This window comes from Drosophila miranda, chromosome 4 (assembly GCF_003369915.1).
Source record: "Drosophila miranda strain MSH22 chromosome 4, D.miranda_PacBio2.1, whole genome shotgun sequence".
Classification (NCBI taxonomy): domain Eukaryota; kingdom Metazoa; phylum Arthropoda; class Insecta; order Diptera; family Drosophilidae; genus Drosophila; species Drosophila miranda.
In genome coordinates this window covers 21,356,206-21,378,944 of record NC_046677.1, presented here as the reverse complement: position 1 = coordinate 21,378,944, position 22,739 = coordinate 21,356,206, and the positions used below count along the sequence as shown (strand labels likewise).

General features: G+C 45.5%; 5 protein-coding genes and 1 long non-coding RNA gene across 6 annotated transcripts; 1 reads left to right on the top strand and 5 right to left on the bottom strand.

Annotated features, from left to right (window-relative positions):
* Positions 1–963: 963 nt before the first annotated feature.
* On the bottom strand, positions 964–1,475 carry LOC117189056. Its single transcript, XR_004473116.1, has 2 exons — positions 1,346–1,475; positions 964–1,291 (listed from the first exon to the last, which is right to left on the bottom strand). It is a non-coding gene; the product is annotated as an uncharacterized LOC117189056 (long non-coding RNA).
* Positions 1,476–2,874: 1,399 nt separating this feature from the next.
* Positions 2,875–5,995, bottom strand: LOC108164309 (carbohydrate sulfotransferase 11). The gene is made up of 4 exons (XM_017299957.2): positions 5,763–5,995; positions 4,096–4,649; positions 3,976–4,031; positions 2,875–3,866 (listed from the first exon to the last, which is right to left on the bottom strand). Exons 2-4 carry the CDS (start codon positions 4,584–4,586, stop codon positions 3,076–3,078), a joined length of 1,338 nt encoding a protein of 445 aa, XP_017155446.1. The 5' UTR covers positions 4,587–4,649; positions 5,763–5,995; the 3' UTR covers positions 2,875–3,075.
* Positions 5,996–7,266: 1,271 nt separating this feature from the next.
* On the bottom strand, positions 7,267–9,477 carry LOC108162658. Its single transcript, XM_017297492.2, has one exon. It carries the CDS (start codon positions 9,450–9,452, stop codon positions 8,886–8,888), a length of 567 nt encoding a protein of 188 aa, XP_017152981.1. The 5' UTR covers positions 9,453–9,477; the 3' UTR covers positions 7,267–8,885.
* Positions 9,478–9,486: 9 nt separating this feature from the next.
* LOC108162657 (nuclear receptor coactivator 6) lies at positions 9,487–19,165 on the bottom strand. The gene is made up of 6 exons (XM_017297491.2): positions 18,019–19,165; positions 16,773–16,956; positions 15,299–16,696; positions 10,240–15,225; positions 9,652–10,179; positions 9,487–9,577 (listed from the first exon to the last, which is right to left on the bottom strand). Exons 1-6 carry the CDS (start codon positions 18,031–18,033, stop codon positions 9,516–9,518), a joined length of 7,173 nt encoding a protein of 2,390 aa, XP_017152980.1. The 5' UTR covers positions 18,034–19,165; the 3' UTR covers positions 9,487–9,515.
* Positions 19,166–19,850: 685 nt separating this feature from the next.
* LOC108162267 (cytochrome c oxidase subunit 6C-1) lies at positions 19,851–20,527 on the top strand. Its single transcript, XM_017296917.2, has 3 exons — positions 19,851–19,927; positions 20,117–20,306; positions 20,365–20,527. Exons 2-3 carry the CDS (start codon positions 20,128–20,130, stop codon positions 20,426–20,428), a joined length of 243 nt encoding a protein of 80 aa, XP_017152406.1. The 5' UTR covers positions 19,851–19,927; positions 20,117–20,127; the 3' UTR covers positions 20,429–20,527.
* A 38-nt stretch (positions 20,528–20,565) lies between these two features.
* Positions 20,566–21,560, bottom strand: LOC108162266 (acylphosphatase-2). The gene is made up of 3 exons (XM_017296916.2): positions 21,225–21,560; positions 20,863–20,989; positions 20,566–20,800 (listed from the first exon to the last, which is right to left on the bottom strand). Exons 1-3 carry the CDS (start codon positions 21,289–21,291, stop codon positions 20,686–20,688), a joined length of 309 nt encoding a protein of 102 aa, XP_017152405.1. The 5' UTR covers positions 21,292–21,560; the 3' UTR covers positions 20,566–20,685.
* Between the last annotated feature and the right edge of the window lie 1,179 nt (positions 21,561–22,739).

Sequence of the window (22,739 nt, the reverse complement as noted above, 5' to 3'; positions counted from 1 at the left end):
AACTACATTTTAATAATGATGAAAGAAATCCATATTCGTTTTTGACCACTTTAATTTCTTCAAACATGGAACAGTTTTTTTTTGTAGGCAGTGACTGAAATCTTTAAGAAGTCCAACAATAAAATGAATTGCATTTTGTGCATTTTGTATTCGAGCTAAAAAAAGTTTCAGTACTTATGTTTTAAATGGATGATGGATCTTACCATACATAATCAGATGATATCATCCATCTCAAAAGCTAACCATGCAGCATTTTGAGAATCTGAAAGAAGTTCTGTTTCCCAAAATATGCCTCGTACTGAGGATATGCTGCTGAGGGCAGTATTTTTGTAAGTCTATTAGTGGTAGTTATTTAAGTTATTATTTAATATTTGTAAAAGGCATCTATCAAGTCTTGTGACATTTTTACTGAAGTCTAGGCCTACACGTAGCATAATTGTTCAAAATGTCCGTAAAGTTTTCTTCGACTAATGAAATTACTAAAGGCCTATTTAGAATAAGTTCTCCAAATCGATCTGCCAAAAGAATTATTTGATTTGCTTGAATAAAATGACTATAAGTTAGAATGACAGGCCTGACAAAAGCAGAATTATAATATTATCAAAACTCTTGTGGGACCAGCGAAACCAAATGACTCACTCGATGAGCGATCAATAACATTAATAAGCCAGACCCCACGCTACTCCAGTAAATGTAAACATCTCCGCCACACTTGCTAATATCTGTTAACGTAAACATCAACAATAAACCTTAATAGAACTGCGCTCTTGAAATGCTAGAAGATTGGCTTAAGCATAGGCTTCGATTTCACTAAGATACGAGATCAGAAATTGAGATCAGTTCTGAAAAGCGTTCGATAAGAAGCGGTCGCGAGCTGTGAATCCTCAAGCGAATTAGCTAGTCCGGTGAACAAACAGACTTGTATCCAAAGGTGTAACTATACACGCCATAACCAATAAGTGATAAGTGATAAATCATATTGTTTATTTGAAAAGTGATATTCTATCTGTCGGCATGGATACATTAACTGCTTTAATTTTGGTTTAGTTTGAGCTGCATACAGTAATTGGACATTTTCTAATGGAGTATTGGCACTGAAAACTTTTTACCGACGCGTTGAAAAAAGCCAAGTCGCAGGCCAGCTCGCAATGTGGCGTTTATTATTATTTTCTCCTGGGTATCCAACGGCTCTTTTTTTACTTCTTCGATAAGGGCTATGATCCGCTCATAGGTAATGGGCTGCTTTTGGTTCTGGATTAACTGAAGGATCCACAGTCCATTCTGATTTGTGCTGTTGTTTAGAAAAGTTATTAAAATGATAGTAAAAGATGAATAGTGCTCTCACCTGTTACTCATAACTGAGCTTGAATTATTCAATTTGTTGACTGGAAACATAAAATTTTTAAGTTAACTGGAACTGAACTGTAATGTATGATAAGCTCTCGACAATATTCAGTTTTGAAATGAAATGGAATGTAAGGTATAGCTCCTAGGCTAGAAAATTTATTTCAGAGCCTTCTTTGTTGCTTCGAACGATGGAAGCATGAATTAAATAAAATTCATGCAATTGCGACATGCTCACACGCACATTTTCGTTGTCTTGTTGTATCTGTTCGTCTGTTCTTCTGCTTTACTATTTCACATGTTGATATTTTAAAAGTGTGGAAACAAATTTTTGAAGATAGACGACCAGCGGGAAATGTTTGTAATAATACTTATGAAAGTCTGGATCTCAGGGATTTAATAGATTTTATATTTCTCTTTTTGTCTTGGGCCTACGAGTATCTAAGTATTGGTTAATGTTTGTAACTTTCCTTAAAAAACAAAAAAAAAAAAAACAAAAACAATTGCCTTGTTGAGTGGTAAAGAGATTATATTTATTCTTAATAGATTTGTTGTTTGTATTTGTACAACGAAAAAAAGTATTGATAATTTAAGTTTATTCAGAATAATATCGTGTGTATGTCACTAATTTGGTTTTGTCTTTTATCATTCATTATTAGAAATACAATAAAGGTATAATAATTAAATATTCTCTGTCATTTTAATAATAAATCCTTAAACATCACATGAAAAGTTTTTCTTGTTGGTTTTCCATTCTCATTTTTATTTCTTTCTTTTTTGTTTGTTTGTCATTTCAAATACTCGTACTTTCTATACTTCTTTGGTATAATTTTCATATGAAGATTTCCAAGAATTTCATTGGATTGTTTCGTAATTAGCCTAGGAAAAATGTATCTAGTCCACAAAAGTTATAGACTTAGATCAAGACCTGTTTATAAATTTCATTAATACATATATACGAGTATAGGTACATATATATATGCACGTATAATAGCTTATGAATAGTAAGTACCATATGTTGTGGTTGTTGAGGGTTTTCGTATTTGGTATTTGGTTTTTTTTGGGGGATTCGGTTGTAAATATATGTAAATACAGAATTTTTTCCTTTGGTTTAAGACGATCTCTCACTTTGTGGTTGTATATAACTCTCCCAGCCTTGCCTTGAAGAATAGCGTTCGCGATATTGGTATAGAGGTCTGTATATATCGTTTATCTATATAGTATATATATATCATTTTTGTTTTCTTTGGTTGAAAGTGCAACTGTAAATTGTAGGTACTTAAACACTAGCTACAACACAACACATGCCACGCCACGCCACGCCACGGTCCATCCTTTCTCGTGTGGGAGTTGTAAAATTGTTTGTTTTTTAAGGGATTCGTGTACGAATTTTGGTGGCAAAATCCATCAAAATGCATTTTCGTTTCTAACTAAGTTTCATTCTCCTTTCTACAATACATTCCTTTTTGGTATTTTTGGCATTATCTAAGAGAGGTCAAGAGTTTTTTGTTTGGTGTTTCTTTGGTTTTGTTTTTTTTTGCGTTTTTGGAAAACGTTGATTTTGGCCTTAAACTTTGGTAGATTTGTTAGCATCGGTTGGGTTCTGTTTTGGTTTGTGGTTTGTTTCGTGTTTTCTTGTGTAAAAAGGTACATGATAAGATTGTTTGACGACGCATCGCAATGTGGGAGGGGGATTACGGGATCCAAGGGATCCTACTGAGCTTCTGTAGTCTACGCCGCCGCTGAGCCCTGAGTGGAGCCAGAGGCCCCTGCAGCCGCCACCGCCGGCGCAGCCGTGGTCGTGGCGGGAGCCGCTGCAGCTGCAGCCGTGCCGGCTGTGCTCTGCTCCAGGCTCCAGGGATGCACCATGTCGTAGTACTTGCGGTAGTCGTAGTCAAAAAGCTCGAAATCGATGCGATATATCTTGAGCAATTGGTCCAACGTTGAGCGATCGATATCGGCAAAGTAGCGCTCGACCACGGCCTCCGACTTGATGCCGCTGCGCGCCTGGTTGCCGATCCTGCGCTGCTTTCGCTGCGGCAACTTTCCCAGGCCCAGGAGCAGCGTCTCCAGGCCCGCCTGCCGTATGATGAACTCCGAGTCGCGCTGGAACGTCTCCGTCTTCCCAATGATGGTGAAGTTGACGCTGCACGGTGTACAGAAGCTGTAGATGGGCGCCCAGTGCTCGTCGAAACGCTTGCCCGCCGTGTGCTCGGCGATGAGGAAGCGCACAAACTCCTCGAAGGTGGGTCCGCAGCGGGGCCAGGGCCCGCCCTGGCTGTGATTTCGGAAACGGTGGACAATCTTCGTGCCCAAGGCCTTGTAAAAGGTATTCCGATTGCCCTCCAGCTTGTTGCGGTACGCGCTCAGTATCCTTTCGAAGGGATCGCGCACAAACAGGAAGGACAGTGCACTGGGCAATAGTTCCATCAGCTCGGCCAGCTCCGGTCGGGGGAAACGCTTCCGCGCCAGCTCCAGTGGCTGAGTCTCTGTCCTCTGCAGATACTTCACATCGTAGCCAGCTGGAACAAAAGGGATAAAGGGACAGTCGAGCATCAAAATTCCGCCTCATGTGCACGCAATGTATGTTGTTTTATCAATCAATCAATCAAAACACCTAGTGATAATTACCTAATACGTTGAAGTAATACATCCACGTACTGCTGGCCGCCTTGAAGACATTGCACCTGAAATGGTCAGAGAATTTAGAAGGTATTTCAGGATCGCCAAGGAGGCTGATCAAACACAAACCAGACGAGATTGTTGTGGCCCGGCGATACAAAGAACTCCCAGGGATTCGGTGGGTACTTTTCCTGCAGCTTGTAGCGCTCGCAGACGGCGGCCAGGTGTTCGCGCCTCCTCTGCAGCTCCCGCTCGGTGCTGCTGTGCAGCTCCTCGGAGTACTCGTAGACGGGATTCAGGGTGCTGGCCGGTGGCAGTGGAGCTGCAACGGCGGTAGCCGAGCTCCCAGTGGCATTCGATCCAGTGGTGCCTGCCTGGGCCGCCTGCAGCTGCGCCAGCAGTCGTTGGCGCTGCATCTGCTGGCGCTTGAGCTTGAGCTGCTGCTTGGAGGGCTCCGCTGCGTCCGCCTCCAGTTCGGCGGCCGTGGCACGCTCCCGGTGCTCGTAGGCATTGAGGGACTCGCGGAAGAGGAAGGCAAAGTAGCAGACGCCCACCAGGACACAGGCACCTATCTTCAGATAGGTCTGCAGACGTCTCCCATAGCGTAGGCGAATGATCATTTTATGAATGCAGAACGCCGCCCTGCAGCGGCCACTACATGTTCCACGGAATACTGGGGATGTCTGTGAAGGCGGCATCAAAAGGAAAAATACTTAGTTAGGGTACTTTAACGAGTAAAGGTTTAAAGGAATTCAAGTAATAAGATTTGGGGTTCCTTTCTTAGTTTCTACAAGCAATTGAGATTATACTATTTTTTTTTGTAAGAATCAACAGATGAATCGATATGCCATATCCGTCTATATTTCTATGCAACGCGTCGTCAAACAAAGAAAAAACTTTAAAGTAAGGAATGACCTGTCCTGTAACCCAGCTCAAATTTTAATTAACTAATCCATTCTATGTTAAATCTCTGTTTTATATTGTTCATTAATTCGTGAATATTGGGATATTTGGCTCTTTAGAGGCGTGCGATTTCGGAATTATCTTTGGTAGTACTTTCAATGCCAATTATAGCACTATTATTTTTAGAATTTAGAAAAACCAACTCAAATTGAACTGAAATCGGAATATATGTTACATATACAACTGCAATGCTGGGAACGATGGTTGTTGCAAGGGTATTAAAAGCTTCAGCCAGCCCCCAAGCAACCTTTCTTTTTCTGTTCCTCTTTCGCTCTGGTTCCTTTCCTTTTTTTTTTTTTGCGCTTTCACCAGGCGACACTTGTTGGTGTGTACACACCAAAATACATAAATATGTACGTATGTATTTACTTGAAACTACGTCATACCCCTCCACACACACACACAAATGGAGCAGCCCGCACGCACACGCATGGCCGTGGAGAGAGTACAGGGCGCTGCTGGCAGCAGCAACACTCCAAAAGTAGGACGTCATCCTTAAACGTCAACATTTGCTTTTCTATCTGCTGTTCTCTTTTTTTTCTAGTTTTTTATTGTTGTTTTTCCTTGCGTTTTTATTGCTGCCAGTGCTTTTTTTGTTGGTTCTTTTAATAGTGCCATTTGTTGGCAGGACTGGGATTTGGACACGAGCGACTTAAAGTATTCATAACACCTCAGAGACCATTTGAGAACAGTTATAGCTGTGGCACAATGGTAGACCATTGATGGCATGGCTAGTAGTTGCCACGTATGTCCATATATATTCACATAGATTTGCACCTCAAGAATTGTATACATTCACTCTATTAAGGATATATATCCTTTGGTTTACTCACTCTGAAGCGCGGCAGGCGTTTTAGTTTTAGTTTTTCTTTTATTTCTGGAGCCTCCCTGTGTATACAGCACTGAATGCGCCTATTCTTTGGCTGCCTGCCCTGCCTCTTGGTGGTGCCCTCTCCCCACCACCTCGTCGCGGCGCTGTTACGTGTTGCGTTTTCCTGGGTCTCTCCTGCCTGCTCCGCTTTGCCGTGCTGCTCACTGCGGCCCTCGCTCTCAACTGCCAGCCCGTGGCAGGCCGCAGCTGCTGCTGCTGGTCGCTGCTGTTCATCCTTTTGGTCCCGTGAAGCCGACAATCTATGCTATGCGCCGGCGCCGTGAGAAAGGATGCGAGACAGCTTTTTTTTTGACAACAAAGTGTTGAGAGTTTGCCGCTAGGCCGCTAAATTCCCAGCAGGTTTCAGTCGGTCTTCTTAAGAATTTCACAAAGATTTTTCGCTTGGGAGCATGATCTTTTATGGGTCCTTATGTAGCGTGGTATAAGTTGATGCTGGTGATGAGGAGTTATTCAAATAATCACAAATTGAAGTAAACTCCATTATATTTCCAATATATCCATATTGAAAAGTAAAGTACTTACGAGTACTCTTTGAAGGGAAAACAATCTTTATAAAACATTGAAGGAATAGCAGTCCTTTTAAATGTGGAGTTGAACCTCTGAATGATATTCATACCCCACAGAAACCTATTGAAATTTCTGTATTATTCTTCTATAAATGTTGGAAATTTATACATGATCTTAATGTTTTCCTAGAAAGGTATATTTCGGTTCCCGAAAAGTTTTATGTATTCCCAATAACGACATGATTTCAAAACTATTCAAAAGAAATTATTTTTGTATTCCATTGGATGATTCCTGAAATTCCTCAAATACCCAAGAAAAAGACAGGTTTTTGTTTTTTTTTTATTTTCTGTGTATATTAAATCTTTGTATTTTTTCTTTTTCTATAAATATTTTACTTTAAAGTACAAACAAATTAATAATAAACTTCTAATACTACGGTTTTAAGACACTTTCGTTTTTGTTGTTGTTGTTCATCTTGTGGTTGTTTTATACTTTTTGCATTTGCTTTTAAATATATATATATATTTTTTATTTGTTTATGTGTGTGGGTGTGGTTGTGTGTGTACTGGTATATAAATTATTTATACGTTTTATACAACTTCCATTAACATTTTGTTGCTGCTGTGCTTAGCGGGGCTTATTGCAGTTTTGCTTGGGCGGGGGGGCTGTCTTCAGAAAATATCTAAATAATGTTCACTAAATACGCTTCTTCAGGTTCCTTTCCTCTGCTTTTATTACGGAGCTCGGGATACTTCTGGGGGGAGGGGCGGGGGCCTGTGGCTGGTATGCAGTTAAGAATTCTCCTTCTATATATACGTGTGTGTGTGTTTTTCTGTTTGTTTATCGGTACTATATGTATCTATGCTAAGGATTGGGCTTTTCATATGCTTATTTTTTGTTTCGTTTTTGCCTTGCTTTAAAGTAAAACATGTACAAAGTATCAAAAGAACTATTTTATATAGCAATCATACAATATATATATATATATAAGATAATAATAATATTGAACAGTATATATATGCGTGTGAAGAAATATATATATATATATAATTGTTGCTTTGTGTCTAGCGCTTTTTGCATTTGCTTCATTTACTTTACTGAGTTGTTTTTATTTATTTTTTGTTTGTTTTCCCTATTTGTTCAAATAACATTTAGCAAAAATAGAGCCTGCCTTATATACAATACAACTTTATATTTTTTGTGTCGTCTCGTTTGCTATTCACGTTTTATGCAAAATATATAACATTATATACGGTACGATTTCTGTATATATATATATATATATATATATATATATATATTTTCATTCACTTTTGCAAAACGACAAATACTAGCTTTCCATAATTTTCATTTTGCTTTTCCGCTTTTTTTCTTGTTCATGTTCGTGTACTTTTTTTTGTTGTTTTTTGTCTGTTTTTTGTGTGTTTTTCTCATTAATTTTTTTGTGGTGCTTGGCCTTTTTACATTTTTGACTAACTTACTGCATAGGGGTTTTCGGTTCCATGTGCATATATTGGGGGTTGCTTGGTTGGTTGGTTGTAAAGAAATATCGTAATTATTACTGTCCTTAGGCGCTAGAGCATTTAAAACTAAAAAACAAATTTTCGAAACAACGCAAGCTTACAGAAACTATATATATATATATGTATAGATAGGCTATATCTGATCTGTATTCTGCTTCTGCAACTGCATCTCTCTCTCTATGCATAATCGTATGTTAATTGTTAGAAAAATTAGAAAACCTAATGCAAAACCTCTGCTCTTTCCCAGCAGCAGTGCGTAAATGTAAGGACAACCTAAAAGCTAGAAATGTGTTCATGTTGCATCAAGAATAACTAAAATACAAAATATATATAGATATGTACAAACGGATTCGGATTCGGTTAAATGGAAATCAAAACTATGCATAGGGGCTGGCTGGTGGGGTTGTGAAGAGTAGATGAAGCTTCCGTTCTGCCAACTACTTTTTTGCCTAGTGTTACTTATATGTGTGCTACGCGTTGTTGAGTTTAATGTGTGGGTGTGGGTGTGTTGGAGTGGAGCTCCCCCAAGTGTATGTAAAGTATATATTCAACTAATTTGTTCAAAATTTCCTCTCTTCGGAGCTAGAGCTATACATAAATTGCCTGTTTTCACGTTGACTAGCAAATCATTTCATTTCCAATGGGTGGATCGTGGTTCTGGGGGTTAAATAGTGCTAGATGATGGGAATAGCGTTAAGCTCGGGTCTTGAAAGTAGTTGATCGTAAGGGAGAAAAACAGAAAAAGTGAAAAGCAGAAAAACATATATACGATACGCTCGGCTTATGCATCTTTTCTGTCTGTTTTAACTTCGATTTGGATGTTGGGTGTTGGGTGTGTGTGTGTGATGTTGCTCGCTATGAGATGCAACATTATTGCAACTTGTGGCTACCACTAACTATACAAAAAACTATATTCTTCAACGAAAATTACGACTATAAATTACAAACGAAAGCGTTCAGTATCAGTGCGTGTGTCTGTGTGATATATACAGGTAGCAGTGGATTTGACGGATGTGTGGCACAGTGGCGGCCCACTATGCCAGTTGCGGCGAACTGCTACTGACGGACCGCTGCTCATCGGCCGTCGTTTCGCTGACAAACTCCTGGAAACTCAGGCCCAGATCGTTATTGAGTTGCACAATATTGAGCACATCGCTGGCATCGCGCCATTGCTGATGCTTGCTGGCTATGCCGCCACCATTGCCATTGCCACCGACAACACCGCCGCCGCCGACGCCACCACCACCACCGCCGCTGTCATCATCCTCCTCGCTGAGTATGTTGTTCAGACACAGATTGAACTCATCGTAATCGACAAAGTTGCCACAATCGAGATCCGTGGCACTGTCGAGCTCTGGCATCAGCAAACTAACTGCATCGTTATCCACGTCCATGTCGACCTCCACATCCGCGGCACTGCTGCTGCTGTGGTAGGACAGTAAGTGATCAGCCTCTTCCATGTAGCCGCCGCCGCCGCCGGCTGCTCTCGCCAAATTATCATACTCATTGGCTTCATCGCCACCATCGTCTTGCGCCTGGGCTAAAGGGAAGCTGCTGATGTCAAGCTGCTCATCGGCGGTTCCCAGCTCGAACAGCTCCATCAGATCGTCATCTTGTGGATCGCTCGGATGGTTCAAGCCTTTAGCCAAGGCGCAAAACTCTGGTCACTTGTAGTCACGCGATGTTCTTCTCCGGCGTCCCTCGGTCAGCATGGACTCGCCAATGACTGCGAAAAACCAGAAAAGAAAGGAACATGTTAATACTTGCTTTCATGAAGGGACTCCAATGGTCCACACTCACCTGCACTGCGTGTCTTTCGCCTGGCCTCCGCCACGCTCTCCACAGTGGCCGCACTGGCATTGTTGGCATTCCCCACGGCCGCCTTTATCGGTGTGCCCTTCGGTTCGGCTGCAGCGGCGGCTGCAGCAGCAGCTGCGGCAGCATTGCTGCGACTATATATGATCTTGTTGGCAGCCGCGCTGGCCCTCACGCTTCTCCGAGTACCAATCTTTTCGTCCGTGGGCGAACTGGCAGAACCCCCGCCGGCTGCTGCAGCTGTGGCGCCACGTGTAGCATGTACCACATTTGTGTTGCTGTTGTTTTGGCTGCTGCTGGTGGCCAGAACAGCTCCACCAGGCGATGATGCTGCTGCAGTTGCTACTGCTGCGGCTGCTCCTGCCACTGATATGGGAACACTGGGGCTGCTCGAATTGCTGCTGCCGCTGGCATTGTGATTGCTGCTGGCAGGGGAACTTGCCGTTTGAGCCTTACCACTTCTTGGTGCGCCCAGCGGGGGCGTGCCACTAAATGAGCCGTTGCTAGCGGGCTCTGTGGGGGAGATTCTGTTGTGGCATTCGCTCTGTTTTAAATAATTAAAAGTGTACTTACTGTGCGGCGGTTGTTGCTGCTGTTGAGCGTTGCGTCGCGTAACGTGCTTCTCTACGGCTGCCGCTGCTGCTGCTGCTGCATCGGCCTCCACTTGCGCCTTGGAGTTGCGTACCTTGCCGGCCACCTCAATCAGCGGCTCATCCGAATCGGATGACTCGATCTCAATCTTTTTGGGCAGTGCTGGAGCTCCGGTGGCTTGATCAACCGCTAATTCGGCCGCATTTGTGGCTACTCCCGGCACACCTCCGCCAAGGCTCACACGAGCACGCTTGCTGCTATTTTCGGTAACATCGGCGGCATCATTGCTGCTGCCACACTCCGACTCCGGCCGGCGGCGCTTGCTATTATTGTTGTTGTTGTTGTTGTTGTGGACTGGCGTAGGCGTGAGGACGCGTGGACTGGCATTGGAGGAGGATCGCGATAGGTTCTTTGCCGTGGCAGGCACTGGTATGGGTGTTGCTGCCGCCTCGGGACTGGTCTTTTGGGCAGCATCCAACGGACTCTCCAGGCGACTGCTGGCCCGTGTCCTTATCCTCGGCGTCTCGCCGTCCATCTGTGCTGGTATCTCTATTGAAATGGGCTGCAGAGAAGCCCCTCCCGCGGCATTGATCTCAGCGTGAGCCTTCTCCTCTAGCTTAGGCTCCACTTTAAGCTCCAGCTTGGGCTCCACTTTTAGCTCCAGCTTGGGCTCCACTTTCAAATCCAGCTTCGCCTCTGCCGCCATCTTGGGCTGGTCCACTTTCACCAATTCCGTCTTGGGCGTTTGAGCTCCGGCTGGCTCTTTTTTAATGGCCAACAGTGGCGGCACCTCCTCCAGCTTCACCTTCGCCTTGGTCTCAGCTGCAGCCGGCGCTGGTGTCGTCTTGCTGTCTGTGAGCTTCTTGATGAGATCATCGTGTTCGAGTATACTGTGCTCTCCGTTCAATTTGACGTTGCTTGTTACTGACGTTGCTACTGGCACTCCTGACGACGCTGCTGCCGCTGTCGGCTGCAGGGAGTTCTCCAAACTGCTCAGATGATAGCCACCGCCTGCACTGGCACATTCACTCGCCTCCTTCAGCACATTGGAGACAATGTTCTCGAGGTCATCGGGAAAATCGCCCTCCATTTTGGCCAATGCCTTCTCAATTTCATCGTCAGCCTGCTGCATTTGTTGCTGTGTTAGAGAGACACCGCCGGGACGCGGTGCTGCTGCTGTTGGTGTTGGTGTCGTTGCGACCATCGTGGCAGCATTAGTTACCGCCGTGGCTGTGGTTGTTATAGAACTGCTGCTCGTCAGCTGCTGCTGCTGCTGTTGGGAGGCAGCAGCAACAATGGTGGCTGTGGCTGCCTTGCTGACTTGTATGGGACTGCTCGAAGAGAGCTGGTGTGGACTCTTCTCGGACAGGGCATCCATAGACTCGATGCCGCTATCCTCGCCACCGCCATTGTTGCCGTGTCCGGGTGTCCCACTGCCATTGCTGGCCGGCGAGCTGCGCAGCGTGCTGGGCAGGCCAGCCGGCGATGAGGTAGAGGTCGAAGAGCTACTGATGATCGTCGCAGAGGATACCGATGAGCAGGATGAGGATGAGGTTGATGTGGACAGGGCGCTGCTATTCACTGCTGCTGGGGCCTGATGCTGTTGACTGACAGTCGCCACCACCACATTGTTGACCGTACTCACAGGCATTGCTGTTCCCGTTGCCGTTGCCGCAGCTGCCACTGGCAACTTTCTATCACAGATCAGCTGATTCATCGTTTGCGTAGTTGTGGTCGTCATGCTCGTCAGATTGCTTGTGGCAGATGATGGTATGGATGATATGCTCGGCGCCTCTGCTGTTGTTGTCGTCACCTGTAGAGCTGTGACCTTGGTGACTCGACTCTCGACTCGCTTCAGTGTCGTTGCACTGGGCAACATGGTTACGGCCGCCGCCAGTTGTCGCTGCTGCTGCTGCTGTTGTTGTTGCTGCTGCTGTTGCTGCTGTTGTTGTTGCTGTTGCTTCTGCAGCTGCAGCTGTTGCACGGCTGTGATGTATGGCGGCGGCTTATGGTTTTTTGTCATCGGCTTTCCACCCACAATGGGCGTGATGGTAGCCGCAGTCTTGATCTGATTCTTCATGGTCAGCAGTCGGTTGTTGTTATTGTTGTTGATGTTGATGCCGCCACCTCCAGCATTAATATTATTGTTGTTGTTGCTGCTATTGATGGCACTCAAAGTGATGCTGCTGGGCAGCGATGTGGCTATCTTGCTCAGCTGCTGCTGCTGCAGCGTTGTGGATGTTGTCGGTGTTGTTCCCGTATTCGTGGAACCTACAATTAGCTGGGAATCGCCATGCACCTGAGCTTGAGCCTGTGCTTGGGCCTGGGCTTGAGCCTTGTGCGCCTCAACAATGGCACTGATGGTCAAACCATTCTTTCCCGCCACAATAGTGGTGGTCTTGGTGCCTCCCGTTGGCAGCTGTTGCTGTTGCAAAGGAGCTGTCGACTGTGTGGTTTTCTGTATGAGAATGGGCAACCCATTAACATGTGGCGGAGGCGTCAGCTTTACCGTCTTGTTATCCCCCAAACCATCGAGGAGTAATTGTTGGTGCTGCTGCTGCTGTTGTTGCGGCTGATCGCTGTAGCTTCGCTTCAGTTGTCTCTCATCGGTCATGTGGTTCAGATCCTGTGGTGTGGCTCCTACCAGTGGCGTCTGCAACTTCTTGCGATCCTTGCGCGTATTCTTAACTACAACATGATTCTTTCCACGCAAACGAATCTGCAGGGGAGGCACACGTGGTTCGTTGAGACCTTGTACAGATTGCTGTTGCTGTTGTTGCTGCTGCTGTTGAAAGTTGGTGTACACCGGATGATGTTGCTGCAGATGTGTTTGTGGCTGCTGCTGTTGATGTTGTTGCTGAGGCTGAGGCTGGGGTTGCTGCTGTTGCTGTTGCGGCAGCGGATGTTGCTGCTGCTGCTGTTGCGTTGGCATCGTCAGCAACTGTGTCTGCATTGGCAGTGCTTGTTGCATATGATTGTTGCTTACAACTGTCTGCTGCTGATTGACAATAATCTGTCCATCGTAGCCCATGCCCGGCTCCACTTTGTCAATCTTTAATCGCAGCTTGAGCTTCTCTTCCGCCGCCTTTGTCTTGGCATTTCCCTTGGCCCGCTCTCTCTTGGGTTTCGGCGTCGCTGTGGTATCCTTAGCCTTGCGCTCCTTGACTCCCTGCTGCAGCTTGCCCCGCAATAGATTCGGCTTAGCCTTCTTATTGGACGCCGGCGTGGCCCCGCTGGGAGCCACCGATTGGGGTGAGTTCAATCCGATCAATGGAGAACTATTGCTGGATCGTGGCGAACTTTCGCCTCCCAAATTGCTGTGATTCGCCTTGAGGGCTGCCGGGCCCGGTCCCTTTCTGGCCCGATTCGAGCCGGCCGACTTGTTGGATGCCAGCGAGTCACGGGAACGCTCCTGATCACTGCTGACAGTGCCCGCCAGCGGCATTTGCTGGGCGGAATTGGAATCCTCCTCGGAGAAGATATTGTTGGGCAGGAGCATGGCGTTGGCCGGATTGAAGTTGAAGTTGGTCAATCCACTAGACATGCTGCTGCGGAATTGCAACTGAGCCGTTTCCTGCTCAGCCTCTGTATCGCTGTCATCGCTGGCCATCGGCTCCATGTCGCCAGTGTGTGGATTGATAATGAACTGCTTCTGTGGCGGTCTTTGCTGCTGCTGTTGGACTTGCAACTGTTGCTGGTGCTGCTGTTGTTGTTGTTGTTGCTGGCGTTGAGCAATCAGTAGCTGCTGCTGCTGTTGTTGCTGCTGTTGCAATTGCATTTGTCGCTGGACCTGCTGCTGGTGCTGCCGCTGCTGTTGCTGCAACTGAGGCATCTGTTGCTGCTGCTGCTGTCTCTGCTGTTGTTGCATCATCATCTGTTGCTGTAGCTGCTGCTGTTGTTGATAGGGCATGCCAATTATTTGCTGCTGCTGCTGCTGTTGTTGGGGATGCATTACAGCTTGTTGCTGCTGTTGCGGCTGCTGCTGTTGCTGCTCCATTGGCGACTGCTCTTGCAGCGTGCTTAATGCATCTCCCACATCCATCACCGCCGACAGATTCTCCTCAATCAAATCCAAGTCCAGATCCTTGGCATCTTGCAGTAATGATTCGAGCTCATTTTTATCTTCGAGACTAAGCGTCGAGTCAAGATCACAGTTGAGTGTGGGCAGTAAAGCGTCCAAGTCGTTTGTGGTTAGGGCATCCAGCACTGAAAGCGATATCAATGGATCCACCACCTGTGGGCCCTGCGTGCCCTGTGACCCGGCTGGTTGCTGTGTCGGCTGCAGTTGCTGCTGCAGCTGCAGCTGCTGTTGCTGTTGCGTCGGCAATGGAGGCGGTGGCAGCTGTTGTTGCTGCGACTGCTGCTGTGACGGCTGCTGCTGCTGTCCTGGCATATGAACCTGCTGCTGCTGCTGCTGGAGATTGTATTGCATCTGGTAGCGCGTAAACTCCTGGAAACTGCTCTTCGTTACCGAGTCCATTGGCTTGTTGAGTGCCGGCCAGCGTGAATTGGCCGCCGCCTGATTGTAGTCCGGCGGTGGCGTTGCAGGTACATGATGTGCATTTTGCATAAGCTCATTCGGAGCCGAAGCGGGAACGGGGCCAGGTGCAGGAGTGGTCGTCCTGGGCACAGCCGCCGGCGACATCATTTGTGAAGATGGCTGATGGTTTGCCATCAGCGGACTGTGCATCGAATGGTGACTGGAGGCGGGTGAGTGCGCTGGGCCAAGGGGCGAGGCGCCACTCATGAACTGCTGCTGCTGCTGTTGCTGCTGTGCCTGAGCCTGGGGCGAGGCTTGAGGTTGCATAGGCATGCTCATGAGACGCTGATGCGCCTGTTGCTGCTGCTGTTGCGGATGTGGCGGCGGAGGTGCCAGTTGTAGTCCACCAGGGCGTATTTGCTGCTGCCTCAGCTGTTGTTGTTGTTGTTGTTGCGGCATGGGACTCATCACCATGTTGTTGAAGCAATCTGTGGAGAGGAGGGATACCCGAAATGTAAGTATAAATCTCCAGCTGGGGTTTCAAAGTGTATCAGGACTTACCAGGCGCAGTCTGGAACTGCTGCTGCTGTTGCTGTGGCGAGGCCTGCATGAATTGCGGCTGCATGCCCTGAAGCTGCTGCTGTTGTTGTTGTTGCTGCAGGCGCGGAAATTGTTGCTGCCGCAATGCGTGCAATTGTGCAATTCCCTGTGGCGACGTTTGATGCGGAAAACGGTGTTGGGGAATAGGCTGCTGCGGATACAAATGATTGCCGTTGTTGCCACTCGGACTGAGCATCGCTTGCTGTTGCTGCTGCTGTTGTTGTTGCTGCTGTTGCTGCATGCTCCGCATAATCACTGGCGGGCAAGAGACAGTAGCCGACTGTTGCGGTGCTGTGGGAGATGAAGGTATCTGAGGACTGAGGACATCGCTCATCATAAAATCGCTGGGTGTTGCCGGGCCAGAGGATCGCATCGGTGAGTTCATCATCTGCGCTCCACTGGGACTCATATTGATCATTGGCGATTGCAGTGGCGACTTCATTTGATTTGGATTCGTCATGGCATTGCCGTCGTTCTGCAGCAGATTCACCAGCAGCGGCGACGATATGGCAATGTTGTTGCTGCCCGTCGACGTTGCCGATGGAGGCGGCGGGTGCGGATGCGCTTGCGGATGGGGAGGTAATGGACTGGAGGCAGATGCGTTTGCATTTCCGACTGCGATTGCAGGCTGCTTTGCACTCGCACCAGCTATGGCTATGGGAGAGCTGTTGTTGGTAGTGGTTGTTGCTGTGGCTCCCAGACCGGGGTATGGCGGAGGCGGTGGTTGAATGAATTGAGATTTGTTGCCCGGCCCCGACCCCGGCCCCAGTCCCAGTCCTGGAGGACCCGTTCCTGGCGGCGTTGTGGGCTGAAGCTCCCCATTCTGTGGAGGATTCTTCAACACTTTTAGCGTCACATTTGGCGGAGGCGGCGGCGGTCCCAACCCACTGACGGATACCGATGTCTCCCTACCCTGCAGGACACGAGCCTGTCGCATGCTCTCGAAGGGATAATCCCTTGGCACATTGGGCGTGCCCGATGGCGAGGGCAGCAGCAGAGGTACTTTCCCCTCCATGGGACACACCGTGTTCGGGGACTTGAAGACGGGCGGTGTAGATGGCGGCAGCTGCTGCTGTTGTTGTTGTTGTTGTTGTTGTTGTTGTAGCTGCTGCTGCTGTTGCATCTTCTGCTGTGGCAGCCCCTGGCGCCGCTGTTGTTGATTTGAGATTGCATCGTTTGAAACATTTTGCGGTAATTGTACGATCCGCTGCTGCTGTTGCAAGAAGGCTGACGCCGCCTTGCTCGTGCTGGGACCATCGAAATTCGGGGCCGACAAATGCGTCGTCGCCAAACTTTTGTTGGAAGACGTGCCAGCCGCCTCAATTGTACCACCTCCTCCTAACACATCATTAACATTATCTAGGGGAAGAGACCATAAGATTAGACGGATCATCCAAGATATATGCATATAATAATATGCACTGCTGAAACGTACCTTTTGTTATTTTAATATCTTGTCCACCAACTTTCAAAGTTATCACAGAATCGCCTTCAGGTTGCACGGACAGAATGCCGATGGCACGCAGAGCGGGATTGCCCTCGGCTGCCAGTTGACGTAGCCGCTGCGCTGCATCCCACGGGATAGACACCGATATCCGCACAGATGACGGTTCGAGCTGCTGTAATTTGTTCATAAAATAAATTTAAATTCACGCTTTTACTACATTTAATTAACAAATTAAGAAGCAGATTCGGATTGTTGATTGATATATCGATAAGAACAGAGGCAACCATCGAATATTAACTATCGTGAGATGTTGCAGCCCTGGTTCCACACAACGCACACAAACACACGCACACAAAGCTGTTAAACGCAGAGAGCACATTTTGCTGCTCTCACAAAATTATTAAAAATTAATACCCACACGAAAGTGAATTATTTATTTAAGCATTTTTGCTCGGGTCGTCTGCCCGCAAGAAATGGGTTATTAAACGTTTTGACTTTTCTGTTGTGTGCTGCTGCTTCGTAGCTGGGCTGTGTCAGGGGTGTGGGAGCGGGACGGCTATACGAGACTCATTGGAAATTCCAACAACAATTTATTCAACAGGAATAATCTATGGATTTAAACGGAACGATGGTATGGCTAAAAAAATAATAGGGGTGACCAAATTCTGCACTAATCTTCAACTTGATGAATTTTCAATGTGCGGCAAGTGCCACGGCCCCTTTGTGCCAGGGTGGGGGGGTTTGCCACAGGTTGCATTTTCACATGCGTGCGTGCAAAGGAGCGCGTTTTCTTTTGTCGTCTCTCTGGTTATCGATACCCCGTCGTCGCCATTTTTCTTCTCTTGGCCTCTTGGAAGGGTGTGCGTGTGTGTGTGTGTGGGCAAGAGGGGAAAAGGTAACCAAAATACTTGCTAGAAGTAAGGCAGGGGGCCAGAGCGGGTGGTTGTAGGTAGTGCCTCAATAAACTCACTAAAAAAAAAATGAAGCACACACACGCCGAACGCATGACGTTCAAATTAGTTTCTGCTGCTGTTCAATGGGACCTGCGTGGGTGACGCAAGTGTTCAATGAATGACCCTTTGCCCCCCTCCAGAAAATGTACCGCACAAACAGTGCAATAATCACAGATCAGCTGTTCGGCAAAAAGTGAGTGAAGGAAAAGCTTCTCCCAACCGCCACCGACACCGACAATGCCGAGATGCCTCTCATCCATCCACCTATACCCTACACTCACCTGTTTAAGTGGCATATCATCACACGACAATCGCACGCGTCGTAGATTTAATTGGTAGAATGCTGCTCAAATATCGCATTTAGCACAAACGGTCGTCGTATCGAATGGGTGTCGAAGTCGAAGAACGCGAACGGCAAGAGTAGAACACAAAACACATATCCCCGCCCGAACTGAAATCTATTATTTGCAGCAAATGCAGATAATTCATGTAGCGTCGTCCTTTGCATTTAAACAATTGCATTTTTGCATTATTAATTGGTAACACTCCTTTTTTTGCTCTGGTACCGATACGCGGTACCAAATCTATTGTCTTTGCTGATGATCTAGAGATTTTTGATTTCTGGTGCACTGGACGACTCCTGGCCGCACAATAACCGGCGGTGATAATTGGGACGACAACGTTGCATGTGTCGCCTTGCCTTTTTGGTTTCCACAAAAACTCACGCGCTCTCTCTCGTCTCACGTTGCACACACTTACTTCTCGCGGGGGCCACTATTTGTTGTTAGGTTTCACTGGATTGGATCCTCTCTCTCATCTCCAGCTAATCATTCTTTTAGTTTCTTTATTTAACCTTTGCAACTTTGTTTTTGGGCATTTTCTTCCACTGCCTGCTACTTTTTAATAGTAGCCTCAACACACACACACTTTCGTTCACACACACACACTCATACACTGAAAACGTGCGGGGCGCGGGCAGGGCTCCGTTGGTGTTGCTTTTACTGCTGCCGATTCCGATTTTCCTTCGTCACTTTAATAACTTTTTCCGTGTACAAATCGCACAGCTCGATGTTAACAATATAGTTGATAGCATTCACAGCAAATTGATTCAATTTATTGTGATTTCACTGTCTTTCATGGCATGCATTGAAACTAATAATATTGCTTTTCATAGGCGCCTGAAATTTTTTCTTGTTACAACGACTGCGTTTGGTAGCAAATTTGTAGCATAATTTCACATGAAGCGCGAGCGAATGGACACTTGGTAACCGCACACGGATGTAATTGAATATATGTAGTTGCTTTTCAGCTTATTGCAATTGCTGTAGCAATGTGTTTTTCTTGTTTATTTTGTAAAAAAAACTTCGTAATTATAGAAATTCCACGAACAATAACAACCGCCATTTGCATTCGCCTTCTGTGGTAGCCATTTTTATTTTCCAGCCGGAGATGCCAATCGGCTTGTTTCGAAAATACCCTAAATTTCCCCTTTTTAGAGTTTTTTAGTCAATTTTCATAAATAACATATGATTGCTGACCAGCACTGTAAAATAATAAATCAAAACACGGAATTTTAATTGTCATTTTATTTATTCAAATTAAATTAAACATTTCTATATAATTTTAAATAAGTTGTTAATAGTATGGCGAGTTAGTTTTTATCTTTTGCGTTTTCCAGCACTAGGATGAAGTAGATGATTCATCCCTGGTAAGGACGAAGAATTTTACGTTTAATTTTTTGTTTTCCCTTTTTGGTTTAAACCTTATTTTAAACACAACCCAATAAAAAGGAGTACGTCGAATCTGGCAATAGTGTAGAAAATTGATTCATTAATTGGATAAAATTAGGTTTTCAGAGCTGAGGGTCTTATTTAGCTAGTTATATGAAATCGAATACCAAAATCGAGGAATATGACTTCGATCATGAACGCAACCCGATTAACCCATTGTAGACCATTGTAGGGTATGCACACATGAATATCATGAAACTTAAAGAGTTTTAGCTAAAAGATACCGTAGTTTTCTTTTGAAGTAAAACGAATCTACAAAAAAATTGTATTTACAGTATTATTTTCCTCTGTTCAATTAAAGTTTTTCATCTGTTTATATTTAGGGGGCCTAAGTGGGTTAAGTTCATTACGGTTCCGTATATATTTTATCGATATCTCCAGTCGAAATTTTTCTGCAAATGTGAGTGTTTTTCTTTTTACATTTCAACTATTTAAAAAGGGTCTAAAAATACCTTTAATTTGATTTAAATTCTCATTTAATAGCAAGCTATTGGTGGGCACAATGCTGCTAGTGCTACAGCACTGCGCAAAATGGCACTGCGAAAATTACGTAACTGACGTCCAATACAAATACTTTTTCTCCTTACAGCCAGTCGAAAGATGACCAACGCTCCAGCAACCTCCGCCGCCAGCGCCGCCGGCCCAGTCCTGCGTGGCCTCCACAACGCCACGATCAAGCGTAATCTGGCCGTGTCCCTTGGTCTGACCGCCATCGTAACCGTCGCCTACAAGATGCTGATCAACGATCCCAAGAAGGCCGCCTACGCCGAGTTCTACCAGTGAGTTGCAAGATAGTATATCTGCTCTGTGACATCTGACAATTCATTTAAATTGCAGAAAGTACGACGCCAAGAAATCCTTCGAGCGCATGAAGGCCGCCGGCCGTTTCCAGTCCTGCTAAGCGACCCTACGCCCCTAGGTGTACGCATATAGTATAAGTCGACGATGTGTTACGTTACGCTTCTGTATTGAAAACTAAATAGATTTCAACTCGTATGTGCACCGCGCTGTTTTACTGCCCAAAGACAAAGCTGATTCCGAGTCGGGACTTAAGCGTTTTTATTATTTACTCGTATTTACAAACTTATCGAAATAGTGTACAGAACAAACAGAAAAATTGCACACCACACCATCATCATGGCGTGGACTGTAACACATCTAAAACCTAATGGCAAAATCCTTGTAATCCAGCCGGTTGAGGTTGCTCTGATTCCGCAGGTCGCAGCGTTGGATCTCGCAGCCCGGCGAACCCTCGGTAGACAGCCAGGTGACCCTAAATGGAGTTCAGCAATGGAATTACTTGAAAATCATTATCAAAGTGCATGTGCTACATACATCTTGTCCACCTCATCCTTGGGGCCCTGCATTTTGCCGACAATCGTACCCTGCTTGCTGTTTTTCACCCATCCAGTGATGCCTGCCTTGGTGCAGCGGTCGCGTGTATCTTTCGTTAGGTTCAGACCTGGCGATAATACAGATTCCCCAATTATTCTAGATATTCTAGTGAAAGTGCCGTGGGGCGTGAAACAAAGCCAAGGACAGCCGCAGAGGCAGGCAGCCCCCAAGTAACCAGCCAGCTACTTTGGGTCTATTTTTAGCTGGTGGATATGGTACGAGTACCACCGCTTCCCACTGACCACTGCCACTGCGCCTGCAGCCTTGAACTTTGCCCTTGCTCCGATCCTGCCTGGCCACACCTTGTACATGTCCATACACCTCAAAGTCCAGTGTCACCAGCTGACGTATGTCCGGAATAATGCCCATTTCCACGGAAAACCGTTGAAACTTTACCAATTGCTGCGCACTTTTGGGTTATGTAAATCTAAAACTCTTTTTTGGATGGGTTCCGACTCTCCCTTTTCTTTAACTATACAAAATCAATTTCAAACTATTGGAAAGATGCAGGCATTTAATATTTGATTGTCAATAAAATTGTCAGAATTTTATATAGTCGGTAGTACTCGTGCTATAATATTTTATCCGCCGCGATTGCATGCGATGTTGATTTTCAGCAAACCGTCGCAAATTTCAAACTAAAATGCCAAGTTGCTGCAAATTGGCGCTCTGCTAGCATATCAATTGCTTTCTATTTTGCGTTTTCGATTTGTATTTGCGTATTTATTTTAGCTGCCGATTGTCTGTTGCTTTTGTTCTTGCTATTATTTTTAAGCAAAGACAATAGACACACGGAGGAGAGATCTCTGAAGAAGGCGCCCCACAGACAGCTGACTGTTTCGGCTGCTACCTGTGCTTCGATGCGCTACACGAAACTGCCAGTGGATGGGAGGTGTAATTACTTCAGTTTTATAGATCTATCATTATAGGGGTTCTCCAAAGTCAGAACACAAAGAAAATGCAGGTAAAAGGTCTTTTAAGATTAAGATAGTAGAATATTCTCACTCCAGGGGATCCTAAGTAAGAGCCAAATGATCATAGATCCATTTCACGTGACTCCATCTTTATCTTCGAATTACTTTTACTGTCAATCTACAGAAGTAAAATATCTGATTTTTTGATGAAATGAGTAAATTTGTATATCAACAAAAGTACTGTTTAAGATTAAAAAAAAAACTTTATTTTTTCTCTGATTTCTTTATCAACTGAAAACCGTAAAACCGTACATTCAGATCTATCCCCAGATCGTCCTCGTAAGCATTTGGGCTGTCAGAAATCAGACGTGTAGGGCACACGTAGCCACTATCATACATATATATACATATAGTATACATATATATGTATCTCAGCAAAAAGCCACCATTAAGGTATTTATCCGATTTGTTGCTCAATTTATCAACGATTTCTTCGTTTATTTGCCTCAAGATGACAAACGTTTTTGACCCAGAACAATGTATAGAATAAGGTTTGGTTTTAGAAGCCCCTTCCTTTTTTTGATTTCGCTTTCTGTATATTTAGTGATGCCAGGAATGACAAGTTCATAGCTGGGGAAACGGTTGGGCCCTGAGACTTTTATACGACCAGACTGCATTCGAATTTATTATTTTTATTTCATTGTATTGTCGTTTGTAGAAAGGGAAATTGAAATTTTCATTGAATAACGTCACTATAGGTCTGCGTGCTATAAATTCTATCCTTGTCTATGGTTCTGTGTGTCTCCCTTGAATATATTTCTGGTCTTGTAAGCCAATGTGGAAAAAGAGAGGTAAGAACTTTAAAAATATCTTTATAGTTCAATATTTCAACAAACTAAACCT

Bases quoted from the DNA above. Each gene is read 5' to 3' on its own strand.
- LOC108164309 (XM_017299957.2), bottom strand. From the start codon at position 4,586: ATGATCATTCGCCTACGCTATGGGAGACGTCTGCAGACCTATCTGAAG. The intron at 4,032-4,095 runs GTTTGTGTTTGA...TGACCATTTCAG, and splicing joins GGCCACAACAATCTCGTCTG to GTGCAATGTCTTCAAGGCGG. The intron at 3,867-3,975 runs GTAATTATCACT...CTTTTGTTCCAG, and splicing joins GTATTACTTCAACGTATTAG to CTGGCTACGATGTGAAGTAT.
- LOC108162658 (XM_017297492.2), bottom strand. From the start codon at position 9,452: ATGGAGCTGTTCGAGCTGGGAACCGCCGATGAGCAGCTTGACATCAGC.
- LOC108162657 (XM_017297491.2), bottom strand. The intron at 16,697-16,772 runs GTACGTTTCAGC...CTCTTCCCCTAG, and splicing joins AGATATTAAAATAACAAAAG to ATAATGTTAATGATGTGTTA. The intron at 10,180-10,239 runs GTAAGTACACTT...TCTCCCCCACAG, and splicing joins GCAGCAACAACCGCCGCACA to AGCCCGCTAGCAACGGCTCA.
- LOC108162267 (XM_017296917.2), top strand. From the start codon at position 20,128: ATGACCAACGCTCCAGCAACCTCCGCCGCCAGCGCCGCCGGCCCAGTC. The intron at 20,307-20,364 runs GTGAGTTGCAAG...TTTAAATTGCAG, and splicing joins GCCTACGCCGAGTTCTACCA to AAAGTACGACGCCAAGAAAT.
- LOC108162266 (XM_017296916.2), bottom strand. From the start codon at position 21,291: ATGGGCATTATTCCGGACATACGTCAGCTGGTGACACTGGACTTTGAG. The intron at 20,990-21,224 runs GTGTGGCCAGGC...TATTATCGCCAG, and splicing joins GGTGTATGGACATGTACAAG to GTCTGAACCTAACGAAAGAT. The intron at 20,801-20,862 runs GTATGTAGCACA...AACTCCATTTAG, and splicing joins AAGGATGAGGTGGACAAGAT to GGTCACCTGGCTGTCTACCG.